Below are 14,568 nucleotides of genomic sequence, written 5' to 3'. Positions count from 1 at the left end.
TGGCCCCTGATCTCTTGGAACTAAAAGTTTAGTTGGGGGACAATAATAACAACAATGAAAATAAAAGATAATACCTGATATTATTATAATACTTTAAGGCTTATGATGAGTTTTATATCCATTACCATCTCTTTTGATCCTCATGGCAACCTTATAAGTCAGGTACTATTATTATCCCATTTGATAGATGATAAAACTCAGGCTTAATAAGGCTGTAGCTTACCCAGTCACACAACTGGTAAGTATCTACAGTACAGCTCCAATGTAGGTCTTCCTTACTCCAAGTGCAGCAATTTATCCATTGTGCCCAGTGTGGGTATATAGGAAACAAAGAAGACAATGTTATATGTTTTTTTTTTTGTTTCTTTGTTTGGTTTTGTGGGGCAATGAGGGTTAAGTGACTTGCCCAGGGTCACACAGCTAGTATGTTTCAAGTGTCTGAGGCCAGAATTGAACTCAGATCCTCCTGAATCCAGGGCCAGTGCTCAATGTTATATGAAACTACCTGACAGACTGTGTGTTGCAAACTGTAAGTATTCTTAAGCAGCCAGAAGAACTGACTAGCTGTGAGAAGAAGAAGAAGAAGAAGAAGAAGAAGAAGAAGAAGAAGAAGGAGAAGAAGAAGAAGAAGAAGAAGGAGAAGAAGAAGAAGAAGAAGAAAAAGAAGAAGAAGAAGAAGATGAAGAAAAAGAAGAAGAAGAAGAAGAAGAAGAAGAAGAAGAAGAAGAAGAAGAAGAAGAAGAAGAAGAAGAAGACAGGAAGCTTAGTGGTGTTATCAGGGGAGCCTTCCCAGAGGAGAAACTGTTATTTGAGTAGGACCTTGGACAGTGGGTAGGGTTTTGAGAAATTGGAGGAATTTAAGGGATAGCAATTAAGAGAAAGGGAAAAACCAAAACGGTAATAAATATTGGAAACTGTTTAGATAAGCTTGAGAAGAGTAGAGCGGCTATGTAACCATCACTAAAAGTCAACGATACTTCAATGGCTTTTGGAAGTTATCCTGTAATGTAGCCTATTTGGACATAGATGTTTGCATGTTGCCTTTCCCATTAGAGTGTGAGCTGCTTAGGAGCAGGGATTGGCTTCTGCCTTTCTTTGTGTCCCTAGACCTTAGTACAGCGTTTGGCACAAACTAGCTTCTTAATAAATACATAAAATGTATCCGTACCTCCAGAGAAGACAAGGTAACTGTGGGCACAGCTATGAAGCCATATCCCTGTAAAAGAAAGCTTGGGACAGATTCCAAGAGATGTGCAGGTATTTGGTCATATGGCAACAAAAGCCACTTTGGTCCATGTTATTTAGTGCCTTTTATTCATATTTTCTCTAGTGGTTTCTCCCATTCACTCAGCATTCTGCCTAGCCAGTGTACATCTGCTCTGCTCACTCCTATCCCATAATGCAGCCTGAATTCCATCTCCTATTTTCCCCTGGTAGTTTATTCCAACCCCAACTACCCTTCCAGGTTTCCTGAGAGTCTATTCACAGACACATTGATAAGGGTTAGTTCAGATCTTGGGGAATTGAGCACAGGAACAGTAACTTAATTGCAGGAAGAAAGTGAGAAGTTGGGGTGTAGTTCTAGATGGTGCCATGGGGATGGGAAATTCAGGCTGAGGACATTGACCAATTAAAGCTACAGGAGAGAAATGTCTTCAGATATCACTGTTGTGCACCTTACGACACATCAAATACTGTGTATTACAATTGTATATACCTGTTGGTATCTTTTCCTTCTACTAGATTATGAGTTCCATTAGGGCATCTAAACTTTATATCTCCCCTAATAGAGTGCTTCATACACAATGGGTGATTAATAAATATTTATTGTTTATATTTTACTATCAATAATACAATTTTGTTTTTGCCTTGCCTGCTGAAATGAAATAAAAGTTATCAGCCAGCACAGCACATTTCATCAGGGAATTTTATTGTTTCTTTTGTTTTGTTTTGTTTACAGGGCAATGAGGGTTAAGTGACTTGCCCAGGGTCACACAGCTAGTAAGTGTCTATTGTCTGAGGCCGGATTTGAACTCAGATACTCCTGAATCCAGGGCCCATGCTTTATCCACTACGACACCTAGCTGCCACAATTGTATTGTTTTATAAAGCAAACATTTATTAACAAGTCAATCATAAAATTGATAACTTTTATTTGTAAAAAGTAAAGAACCTAAAACAAAACTAAATCAGTTTTTAAAAAAATCAACAGTTATGGGGCAGCTAGGTGTCGCAGTGGATAGAGCACTGGCCCTGGATTCAGGAGGACTTGAGCTCAAATCCGGCCTCAGACACTTGACACTAGCTGTGTGACCCTGTACAAGTCACTTAACCCCATCTGCCTCACCCCAAAAAAACAAGCAAACAAAAAATGAACAATTAAACTTAATTTAAACCTAGGGATAGGGACCAGACCTGTAGTTTCATGTAAACAGGGAACTCTGGGATAAGGAAACTCCCTTGAACAATGTAGATTGGCACCTTTTTGGCAATTTATAATCTTAGAGAGTTACCTGGAGGAGAGGGGTCAAAATCCTGATGGCAGCAAACCAGATTAAAATGTAATTGGGACATTTTTAGCTAACTAAAAATACAACATATAGAATATTAATTTGGACTTTCCTCATTCAATATGTGACTACAGGGATCTATTTCTGTTTGAGTATGATGAGTATACTGGATCAAAATCAGGAGACCTGCTTTCTCCTTTGGTGTTAGAAATTTGGGACCACCATTGAGAGGAATACTGGTGGTTTTCTCTCCTACCCTGGCAGTGAGCCTCTATCCACAGCTCTCATTGATTGAAGAGTAGCTGAGGAGTCATATGAAGCTGGGACCTACACTCTCCAATATTTAGTGGTCCCAAGGAATAGGAGGGTACCAGTGTAAGAATCGTAGACATAAAGAATTAGATAATTTCCCAAGTTGGAAGGGAACTTAGAGGCCATCTACACAAAAATTAACCTCAGTCAGTGGGCATATAGTCTCTGATTGAAGATATCCAATGAAGGGGAACCTGTGAGCTCTTTACACAGTTCATTCTATTCCTAGAAAGCCCTAATTATAAGGATGTTGTCCTATGAGATGAAAGATGCAGTGCATTCAAAAAATAGTGCCCTTACAAATGAAGCACCATTACCAGGAATATATGCTTGCTCATGGATTGATTGAATGGGTCCTACTGCCAAGGAGAAATGCTTTTTTATGTTGTTTATTTGTTATGTTTTGTTTTTTTACATTGGAAGAATAAAACATCTTTTCAGCCTTGTCACTCTCATATGGTAACACTTTGCTCATTAAGCGTACCTAGAGAGACACCTAGTGGCCAAAAGAGGAATCTTCATATTTTGAGTCGACTCCAAAGAGCATCTAACTAGCTGTGCCTCTTTACTTCATACAAAGTCATTGCTTCTATTTACCAGCTCTCCCTAGCAAAGAGTGGTGACTTTAAAATGGCAAAGTTGGGTAATGAGACATTATTAAGTTGCATAAGCATGGAATTTAAAAAGAGTCATGTGTGGTTTGATGCAGTAGAAAGTATATAGTAGAAGAGGCCTGAGTTGTTTTGTTTTGTTCAGTAGTTTTTCAGTCATTTCCTTCTCCAGCTCATTTCATAGATGTGGAAACTGAGGCAAACAGGGTTAAGTGACTTGCCCAGGGTCACACAGCTGGTAAGTGCCTGAGGCCAGATTTGAATTTACAAAGATGAGTCTTTCTGACTTCAGGCCTGGTACTCTATCCATTGTGCCACCTACCTACCCAAAGCTGTTTGTGAAACATAGGACCAGAGGTTCACATAAGGCCCAAAACATTCCTGAGTGTGACCCAACCAGATTACAATGTAACTGGGAAATATTTAACATAAATAACAAGACATAGATACTATTAAAATATAGATAATATTACATTTTAAACCTTAGTCAATATGCATCCTGTAGATATTCTTACATATGGATTAGGGGGCAGCTAGATGGCGCAGTGGTTAAAGCGCTGGCCCTGGATTCAGGAGTACCTGAGTTCAAATCCAGCCTCAGACACTTAACACTTACTAGCTGTGTGACCCTGGGCAAGTCACTTAACCCCCATTGCCCAGCAAAAAAACCAAAAACAAACAAAAAAAAACCATATGGATTAAAAATGGCTGCATTTCTTCTTGAGTTTTACACCACTGCTCTAGATTATGCCATTAGGACTATGTGACTTTGCTCCTCTCTACTTCAGTTTCCTCATCTGTGAAATGAGAGAATTGGACTAGTGTAAGCCCTCAGGTCCTCTCTAAGCTTCAACGTTCTATATTCTAAGGTCCCTTCTACCTAGAAGTTGTTTCTAGTGCAATTTTCTATGAACCTGAGAATGTGTGTGCATGCTTAGCACATTTTAAAATTAAATGCTAGCCTATCTGTGATAACTAAATAAATAAAGGGACCATGATTGCTTGCTCTTAGAATTCAAAATAATTACTATCAGAACTCTGCTATTTGAGGAGGGCACCTTGAGTCTTTAGTGTAGGCTGCTGGGGAAGTGCCAAGCCCACCATTGATGCCAGATTTCCTATCAGGCTTCATCATCAAGAGGCTGGCCAATGTGGGGGTGGGGAACTAAAGCATCTGCTTCTTGGGTCAGGCATTTAGTCAAATGATAGATGCCAAATCAATGTCACCATGAGCTTGATAAGGAGAAGAGACAACTTCATTGGCAGGACCAATGTAAAGGCAAACCTGAATTGGAAATTAGCCTGGGTCCAAATCACAGGGAACTGTCACCTCATTGTAGAGATGAGTGAATCAGTGATGGGAGGGAGAACTTTGTAGATTTTTTTAATGGGGAGTCATCCAGTACACAGTTTAAAAGACCCAAAGTACTATAAAATTAGAAGTTTATTCTTGATTCTCCCAGCACCTGCTATTGAATAGCACATCATTTAACTCATATAAACTCTATCAAACAAGTTGAAAGGAACTTTATTATCTTATTTTATTTATATTATCTTACTTAATACTTATAATAACCATAGGATCAGCAGCTAGGTGGCACAGTGGATAAGCACCAGACCTGGAGTCAGGAAGACATGAGTTCAAATCCGGCCTCAGACACTTGATACTTACTAGCTATGTGACCCTGGAAAAGTCACTTAACCCTGATTGCCTCACCAAAAAAAAAAAAAAAGAATAACCATAGGATCTATTATTATCCCCATTTTGTAGAAGGAGAAACTGAGTCAGACAGATTAAGTGACTTGCTAGAGTCATAGAACTAGCACATATACATTGGTGGATTTGATCTTAGGTCTTTCTAACTCTGATTTGGTGCTCTATCCCTTGTTTTGTCAAAAAAAGGTATCAATAACATTTTTAAAAAGAAAATAAGTCATAATGATAACAATTGATTGGCTAGTATAAACAGATTGCTATAGCTTTTCATATTCATATTGATATTCTAAATCAGTGGTGTCAAATTCACCTAGAAAATGGATGCTTGCAGGCATATATTTACTTAGAAAGCTACAAATGAACACTATTTGTATGTGAATAAAATTTTATACTGAATTAGATCTATTTGTATTTGTATTGTATTTTTATTTGTTTTGGTAACATTTCCCATCTAAATTTTAATCTGGTTCTAGCCTCAGGAGTTTTGGGTTCCAAGTTTGACACCCCTGGAAAAGAGAAGGTACCATATTGCACCTGAGCTATGTAGAATTTGGGATTTGTTCCTACCTGGAGCACCTTAGACCAACCCTCTTCCCACGTTGTTATTCATTATTTTTCTCCCCATCAATATTTATATTTACCAGAAATTGTACGTTCAAATTGAACTCAATTTGACAAAAGTTTGTTAAGTAGTAAGTGCAAAATAGTATACGAGGCCTTTGATACAAAACCCCCTAAAGCAAAAGCAAAATGTCTCTACCCTCAAGTAGCTTAGTGTATATATGTTGTATTGAAAAAATAAAATCTGTACATAGTTAAATGAATCCAAAGTATATACGGTAAAGTCTTTTTAGGGCAAGGAATGTAGCAGGGCCTGAGTTTTGTATTTGCTATCAGGAAGACCTGGGTTCAGTTCCCAACTCAGAACCTTACTAGCTCTGAGATCTTGGAAAAATCATTTAACCTCTCTGAGCCTCAGTTTCCTCATCCCCTCATATGGGAATAATATCTGTAGTACTTATCTCATGGGTTTGTTGTAAGGATAAAATGAGATTTTACATTTGAGGCAAAACTTCTAGCGGGTTTTTTTTTTTTTTTTTGCTTTTTAATAACTAAGTGTGTTTCTAAGTTACTAAAGGGGCAGCAAGGTGGCACAGTGAATGGAGTTCTGGGCCTGGAGTCAGGAAGACACTTTTCCCTGAGTTCAAATGAAGTCTCAGATACTTATTAGCTGTGTGACCCTGGGTAAATCACTTAACTCTTTGCTTCAGTTCCTCATTGGTAAAGTGAGCTGGAGAAGGAAATGGCAAACCACTTCAGTATTTTTGCCAAGAAAATCCAAATAATGGGATCTAAGGAGTTAGACATCATTGAAATGACTGAAAAAACTACAACAGCAAGCTACTAAAAAAAACCCCTTTAAATGCTCACTATTCTTTTGCAAGGTGTAAGGCACCTTATAAAGGTCAATGATTATTATCAATAACAGCTGGGAAATCAGGGAAGGCCTTTTGTAGGAGGTGGCACCTGTGCTCTGTCTTAGAGGAATCTAGGGATTTCAAGAAGAGAAGAGTAAATGTATTTCAGACATGGAAGATCACTTCTAGAAACGTATTGTAGATGGAATGCCCTTGAAGATGTACAACTTTCAGAAAGTCTACTCAACTGTAGTGTTCTCTTAGTATGACTACCTGCTTATTTCAATGTTCAGGTAGAAATGTATTCTTTCTTCTCCCATGGAGATTCCAACCCTTCTATGTCCATTCATCCTGAAAGATTTTCCTTGGGTTTTTGCATAAATGTTTCATCAAGGAAAAGAGGCAGGGTGATGTAGAGGAAAAGGAACAGGATCATAATTTGAGATCTGACTTTGAGTCTTGGCTTTGTCATACTCCCTGGGGGCAGCTAGGTGGTTCAGTGGATAGAGCACCAGCCCTGGAGTCAGGAGGACATGAGTTCAAATCTGACCTCAGACACTTAACACTTACTAGCTGTGTGACTCTAGGCAAGTCACTTAACCCCAATTGCCTCACCAAAACCAACCAAACAAACAAACAAAACAAACTCCCTGGCTGTGTGACTTTTTCCAAGTCACTTTTCCTCTCTAGGATCTAGTTTCTACATTTACAAAATGACGGAGATGAAAATATACTCATCTGATGATTTCTAAGGTCCCTTCTGGCACTGACATACAGTGACTAGGTGATCTCTAAGGTCCGTGCTGATTTTATGATCTGCATAGTGCCCTGAATAGCTTTCTATGTTTTTTAATATGTTTAATATTTCACTGTTCAATATATTACTATTATATCACTCATACCATCAGTTGTCTCCAGTGATTGTCTCCAGTCTGCCTAGAGTTGAGTAAGGATAAATGATCTGATAAATCATTCGGTGTTTCCATTATCCTAAATTTCTGGAAACTCAAACCCATCTTTTTAACACTAACAATGTCTGAGAAATGCTATGTTACTGTGAATCACAAAACACTTCAGTCTCAGGAGGATCAAAACTGTAGGTGACCAGAAAAACAATGGATAGAGATATATCGTGGGGTATAAGTGGCCAGTAGCACATGTACTGACAATGGTGCATGGTCTAAAAGAAATCAGAAAGACCTTCATCTCAGCAAATTAAGATTAAAGTGTGGAACTCAAAAATGTTTCATAATAACAATATACATAACCATATCACTTTGTTTTTAAACTATCAGGAAACTCAAGACTTGAATAAGACCAAAGACTTTGAAGTTCTGTTCCCTTCAGCATCACAGACACAGGTAGGAACAGGACTATTTGAATATGGTCATGATTCTGTCTCCAATATTAGATAAGTTCTGAGAGTTACCCTCTGTCCTTCAGGATCTTACTTTGTCCATTCAAGAAAAATATGATTGGTTAATTAACTGAGGTGTACATAGGTCTCATTCAAAGGAGCTGAAGATCAAGTGTATATAATTACAATGAAAACCCTCATCAGGGCTTTTTTGCATATTTTTTTTTAAAAATAGGCTTAATCAGGGGTAGCTAGGTGGTGCAGTGGATAAAGCACCAGCCCTGGATTCGGGAGGACCTGAGTTCAAATCTGGCCTCAGACACTTGACACTTACTAGCTGTGTGATCTTTCGCAAGTCACTTAACCCCTCATTGCCCTGCAAAATAAATGTGGAAAAAATAGGCTCGCTCAATATATATTTATCAAAGACTTAGCTCTGGGGCCACCTCCTATAGGAGGCCTTTCCTGATTCCACCATTTGTCAGTGGTTCCCATTCCAAACCCCTGCCCCCCACCACTATGTAATTTCTTTTAAAAATATATTTTCTACTTCCTTACATACATACACTTTTTCCCCCTTGGTGGAATGTAAAATCTTTAAGGGAAGGAACAGTTTTTTCCTTTATTTAATATAAGTACCAAATACAGTGCCTGTATTATGGTTAATAATTCCTTGCTTAATTGAATTGAATTCATAGTTATGAAGTAATTTCTAATATATCGTTTTATTTGATCCTCAGCATCAGCCCAGTGAGGTAAATCATGTGACTCATCCTTATTGATTCACAGCATATCAGCAGTGGAAGGGACCTTAAAAGCTATTTAGTTTAACCCATAAATCCCCCAAAAGAATTGCCGCAGAATATAGACAAGGTGCCTAAGCGGCACTGATGGGGGAAGGTTTTAATGTTAGCTAAGACTCTCTCCCTTTCTTCCTGAAACTTTCTACACAGTGCCGGTACAAGACAGAAACATAGATGTAAAAAATCAGCAATAAAGGGTTCTATGTGTATTAGAGAATTGTAAATCAAAGTGCTTTTTAAGGTCAAAGGGAGAAGATCATCACTGACTTGGAGAAAAAGAGAATGCTTCATGTAAAAAGTTCTTTATATTTTTATCTTATGACACTTATTAGTCTGTAAGCTTCATTAAGTAAGGTACAGTGTCTTACTTGAAATTTGCATCTTTCCCGGGCATGTCAGTCAGCTAGTCAGTCAATCAACAAGCATTTATTAAGTTCCTACTATGTACTAAGCCCTGGAGATACAAAGAAAAGGAAACAGTTAATGGGGAAGACAACATGCAAACAACTATGAACAAAGAAGATATATGCAAGCTAAATTAGAGGTAATCACTGGAGGGAAGGTACTAGCATTAAGGGTGTTTGGGAAAGACATACCAGAAGATATAATGTTAGCTGAGATTTAAAGGAAGCCATGAGAGTAAGAAGGCAGAGATGAAGAGGCAAAGAGTTCCAGGGATAGGGGACAACAAGTGAAAAATACCCAGAGTCAGGAGGTGAAATGTTTTAATGGAGGAATAGCAAAGAGGCCATTAGCACTTGATCACACCGTAAAAGTATGGGGGATGTAAAGTGTAAGAAGACTAGAAAGGTAGGGAGAGACCAGATTATGGAGTGCTTTAAAAAGCAAAACAGAGGCAGCTAAGTGACACAGTGGATAGAATGGAGTCAGGAAGACCTGAATTCAAATTTGACCTCAGATACTTACTAGCTATGTGACTCTGGGCAAGTCATTTAACCTTTGTTTGCCTCAGTTTCTTCATCTGTGAAATGGTAATAATAATGGTAGCTACCTCCCAGGGGTTTTGCGAGGATGAAATGGGATAAGAATCATAAAGTACTTAGAACAATGCCTAGCACATAGTAAGTACTGTGTAAAAGTTATTATTACTATTAGTATTACATTTGATCCTGGAGGCCATAGGGCACCACTGGAGTTGATTAGACATGTGTTCAGCATAAGCATACTGTTCTGCACAATTGTGGGCTTAATAAATGTTCATTGAGGGGGCAGCTAGGTGGCACAGTGGATAAAGCACCGGCCCTGGATTAAGGAGGACCTGAGTTCAAATCCGGCCTCAGTCACTTAACACCTACTAGCTGTGTGACCTTGGGCAAGTCACTTAACCCCCATTGCCCTGCAAAAACAAAACAAAAATAAAAAATAAATGTTCGTTGAATTAATGAATGAATGAATGGAAAACAAATAAACAGAAAGAATAAAGAATAAGTCATGACAATATAAAATACCATAATACTTAATACAGCATGGGAGAGAATGGACTTTAGAACAATGGGTTAAAATTTCAGGGAGGCAGACTTAGATTCCATATCAGGAGTATTGTCCAAGCAATGTGTGCTATATGAAAGTAGAATGAGCCATCTCATGAGATAGTGAGTTTCCTGACCATGGAGGGCATTATAGAATTGAATAGAATGTTATACAAGTTGTAAAGAGGATCCATACCTTATACCAAACATTGAATTAGACCACTTTTGAGGTTCTTTCCCATTCAGATTCTGTGATTCAATTATTCCAAAATAAGTAACATTGTAGAGAAGAGTAAGGACAGTGTGGTCTGGAAGAATTAAGGAAATTTTACTGGAATGTGTGGGGCTTGGTTTAAGGTTTGAGGGATGAATAGGATTGGGACTGGCAGACTTCTAGAGAAAGAAAACATTGTTGATTCAATAAATAATGAGCAAAAGATTGAATCCACAAATAAGAATATCCATGTGGATTTGACCTGTGATTTCATCGACAGAAGGGAATCTCAGGTGAGGAAACATCCTCTAGCATGGATTCACACTTTCCCTGCAACTTAACAGACTTGTCAATTGTCTAGATCACGTAATCATTGTGACTTTCCCAAAGTCACTTAACAAGTACGTATCACTGGTGCAATTTAAACCCACATCTTCTTGGCCCCCAGGTTGATTTTCTTTCCCCTACAATAAGAAAAGGATCACATATATCTTCTCTGAACCATAAAATACATTTGCTGATTAGATGAAGAGCAAGTTGATTGGCCCTACTGGATTATAATGATTGATGAATTGTAAGTAAAATGAGGAGGGCACTACAATCAGGCTTGATATGGTATGCAAAAGGAAGCCATTGTTGATAAGAATTAGTAATCCCTTCTACATTGCAACGTTTCCCACTGTGGTTTTGAAATATCATGGATCGGCATAAGAAATTAAACAAGAAGGGGAGCTAGATGCTGCAGTGGAAAAAGCACTGGCTCTGGATTCAGGAGGACCTGAATTCAAATCTGGCCTCAGATACTTGACATGTATTAATTGTGTGACCCTGGGAAAGTCACTTAATCCTCATTGCCCCACAGAAAAAGGAAATTAAACAGGAAATCTAGAGAGTTTGCAGAAGTCACAGATGACAGCTGAAGGCCAGCAGACACCACAGAAAAATACTTCACCCAAATTTGACAATAAGGTACTGTAAATACCTCGTAAAAGTAAAAGAAAAAACTTCCCAGACTATCTCTGGGAAGAAGTGAGCACCCAAATCTTTTTTGCAGATTTTCCAGATCAAGGGAGTGCCCTAACCCCCCAACCCTTGCAATGTGTAAGGGATAACTGTACATTCTTATGCACTTTTTATTTGAGTGCATGGTGTAAGAGAAAAAACAACTAGACTTGGAGCCAAAAGATAGACAGACAGAACATTTATTAGGTGCTTATCATGTCCTAGGTGCTTTGCTAAGTGCTGGAAATACAAACAGGCAAAACTAAAAACCAAAACCAAACCAAACAAAAACAAACCAGGACAGTCACTTCTCTAAAGGATCTTAGATTCTAATGGGGGGAAACAATGCACAAAAGGAAGTTAGAAAGGGTGGTGGTGGTGATGGTACAAGAGGCAATCTGCAAGGGCAAGATAAAGAAAGAAACTAGGAAGCTGTGGACTGAACCAGATTTAGGCTAAGCATAGCTGACAGAGGTTCTTCTTCAAATGGAGGTTCAGGGATCAACTCAGCAATCAGGGAAGGAGATTTTAAAAGTGGGGGCATCATGAGTACAAAGATGCTCATTGGAATAGAGTTTCAGAAAGAATAAAGCCCTGAGTGCAACACTTACCTCTAGCTCAGTTACCTTGGACATATCCCTTAACCTTTCTGAGCCTGTTTTACCATCTGCAAAAATGAAGATGGTAATATTTGTACTCTCTTCCTTATTGAGGTTTGTTTGGAGATTTGATCTGGCAAGCTGTAAGTGCTTTAGAATTATTACATGTAAGGATTATAATTATACACAAGAACTCATAATAAATACAACTAAAACTCAATGCATCAATGATTATTATTTTCTCTCCTTTCTTCTGCTTTCTTTCTTAAGAGCAAGCCTTCATTTATTCAGGATGAATTACTACCCCTCAAGTGGGAGGCGGCCCTTGATCCCAGTAGAAACAAAGCCTGTCAAACATCATTTGTCACTGAAAATGCTGAGGGACCTTATGCTGTTGCAGGTATGGATATTTTGTGTCCTCTTTCAGGGTGACTAATGTCCAAGAATCAGGTGCATGGCAGAGATGTATGGAGGAGGTGATAAGTGACTTATGGTCGTTCTACTGATTGATTTACATGAGGGAATTGTTAGGCAATAACAGTAATTTAATTATTATTGAAATCAATAATAATTACTTTTAGGGAATATTAAATCCCCATGTGTCCAGTCATCTTTGTTTGCATTAATTATTTTGTGTCTAGAATTCATCAACTGTATAGCCTTAAATGGAAAGCTGAAAGGGACTTTAGTCTTGCTCCCTGACCTCTTCTAGAGTCAGAAATGCTGTAGAGAAAAACTGGGTTTATATAAGTGAGCCCAGTAGCTCCAGTTAGCACCTAGCAGCTAGAATGACTTGCTGCACTACATACTTTGTGGTTTTTTGTTTGTTTTGGATTTTTTTTTTGCACTCACTACATACTTGAAATGACAACTTTCCCTGGACTTGTGAACTCATTGAGTGTAAATGACTATTTCATTTTTCTTTGTTCATTGAATTTAAGACCTCAGACTTAGTAAGATATATCTCCATGATGTTGTTCTTGCACTGCCCCCCGCCAAATCCTTGAACCATCTGAGCCAATGTGTGTTGTTTACTCTCATACTGACATTGACATAACATTAGTACAGTCCTACGCTCAATCCAAACTTCAGTGAGAGGCTGAGGGAGCTCTCCACAGTTCTGGCAATAGTCTGAGGTGCTTGAATATTGGTGCCATCCTTTAGTTGTCTCAAACTGGTTTCTGATATTTTGTCATTCTTGTGGCTTCTTGGTGGATACAATCATCCTGCTAGTTTTCATTATATTCCATTGACATATCATTTCAAGATGTTGACTTGTCTTTTCCAGTATACATTGATAAAAACATTTGTGAAAATAATGCCTAAACATTAATCCAAAGTTCATAATGTTTTATCTAAATACTATAAAAATCCATCATTGGACCTTAGTTGGTTATTGATCACTTCCATCGTCAGTCTTATCTAGTTTTTGCTATTAAAAATATCAGTTAGGGGCAGCTAGGTGGCACAATGGATAAGGCACTAGCCTTGGATTCAGGAGGACCTGAGTTCAAACCCAGCCTCAGACACTTACTAGCTGTGTGACCCTGGGCAAGTCACTTGAACCCCATTGCCCTGCAAAAAACCCCAAAACAAACAACCCCCCCTCCAAAATATCAAAGTTGGAAGGGACCTTAGAACATGGACTACTGTAAGTCAGTAGTAGTAGTGGTAGTGGTGGTAGTAGTGGTGGTGGTAGTAGTAGTGTTAGTAACAATAACAACAATAATAATAACAATAATACGGAACAACAATAATAACTAACATTTGTACAGTACCTTAAGGCATTAAAAATATTTTATTTTCATTATCTCATTTAAGCCTTATAGCATCTCTGTGAGATAGGTTCTATTATTATGCCCATTCTTCAGATAAGAAAACTGAGGTTCAAAAAAAGTTAAATTACTTTTCCAATGCTAAACAACTAGTAATCATGCAACTGAGACATATTTGAACTTAGATCTTCTTGACTACAAGACCTATATTTTATCCATTACACCACAATACATCTTTCAAAATGGAAGATTTAATATCAAACCCAGAAGGGTATTTCATATAGACTATTACAACAGAAAGAATGAAAAGACATAAAATGTAAGAGCTACAGGTAACCTTTGAACATAAAAAATAAGATACTTGAGTTGGAAAGGATCTTCGAATTTATAATTATATTATAATTATAGAACTGGAAAGGACCATAGAAATCATTTAGTTTAAACCTTCATTCTGAAGAATAAGAAAAGTAAAGCCCAGGGAGGCAAATTCTCCAGAACACATGGCTTATTTGTTGTAGCAATGGACATGGGATTCAGGTCTCTTGCCTCTCTTTTTTGTCTGAGAATTTTTTTACATGACCCTTGGAATATATGTATATAAATTAGGTATATACAACCTTTTACTATTGCCCAGTTTTTTCATGACCCTTGCATTCAGTTACAGAAGCCCACATAGGGGTGTGACCCCACAGTTTAAGAATCTAGGCTCTAGAGAACTTTATCCTTTATACTATCACATATATTTTCTCACTCTGGTTGT

The 14,568-nt window shown here is 38.0% G+C and overlaps 1 protein-coding gene across 1 annotated transcript in view; it reads left to right on the top strand.

Annotated features, from left to right (window-relative positions):
• The window catches only part of C6H4orf50 (chromosome 6 C4orf50 homolog), a 172,429-nt gene that overhangs the window by 13,370 nt on the left and 144,491 nt on the right, over positions 1 to 14,568 (top strand). The window contains 2 exon segments of the mRNA XM_043969797.1: positions 7,864 to 7,929; positions 12,304 to 12,433. Coding sequence (XP_043825732.1) covers positions 7,864 to 7,929; positions 12,304 to 12,433 — 196 coding nt within the window.

The sequence above is a fragment of the Dromiciops gliroides genome, chromosome 6 (genome assembly GCF_019393635.1).
Source record: "Dromiciops gliroides isolate mDroGli1 chromosome 6, mDroGli1.pri, whole genome shotgun sequence".
Classification (NCBI taxonomy): domain Eukaryota; kingdom Metazoa; phylum Chordata; class Mammalia; order Microbiotheria; family Microbiotheriidae; genus Dromiciops; species Dromiciops gliroides.
Note: the sequence above shows the minus strand (reverse complement) of the source record. Positions and strands in the feature narration are given on the sequence as shown.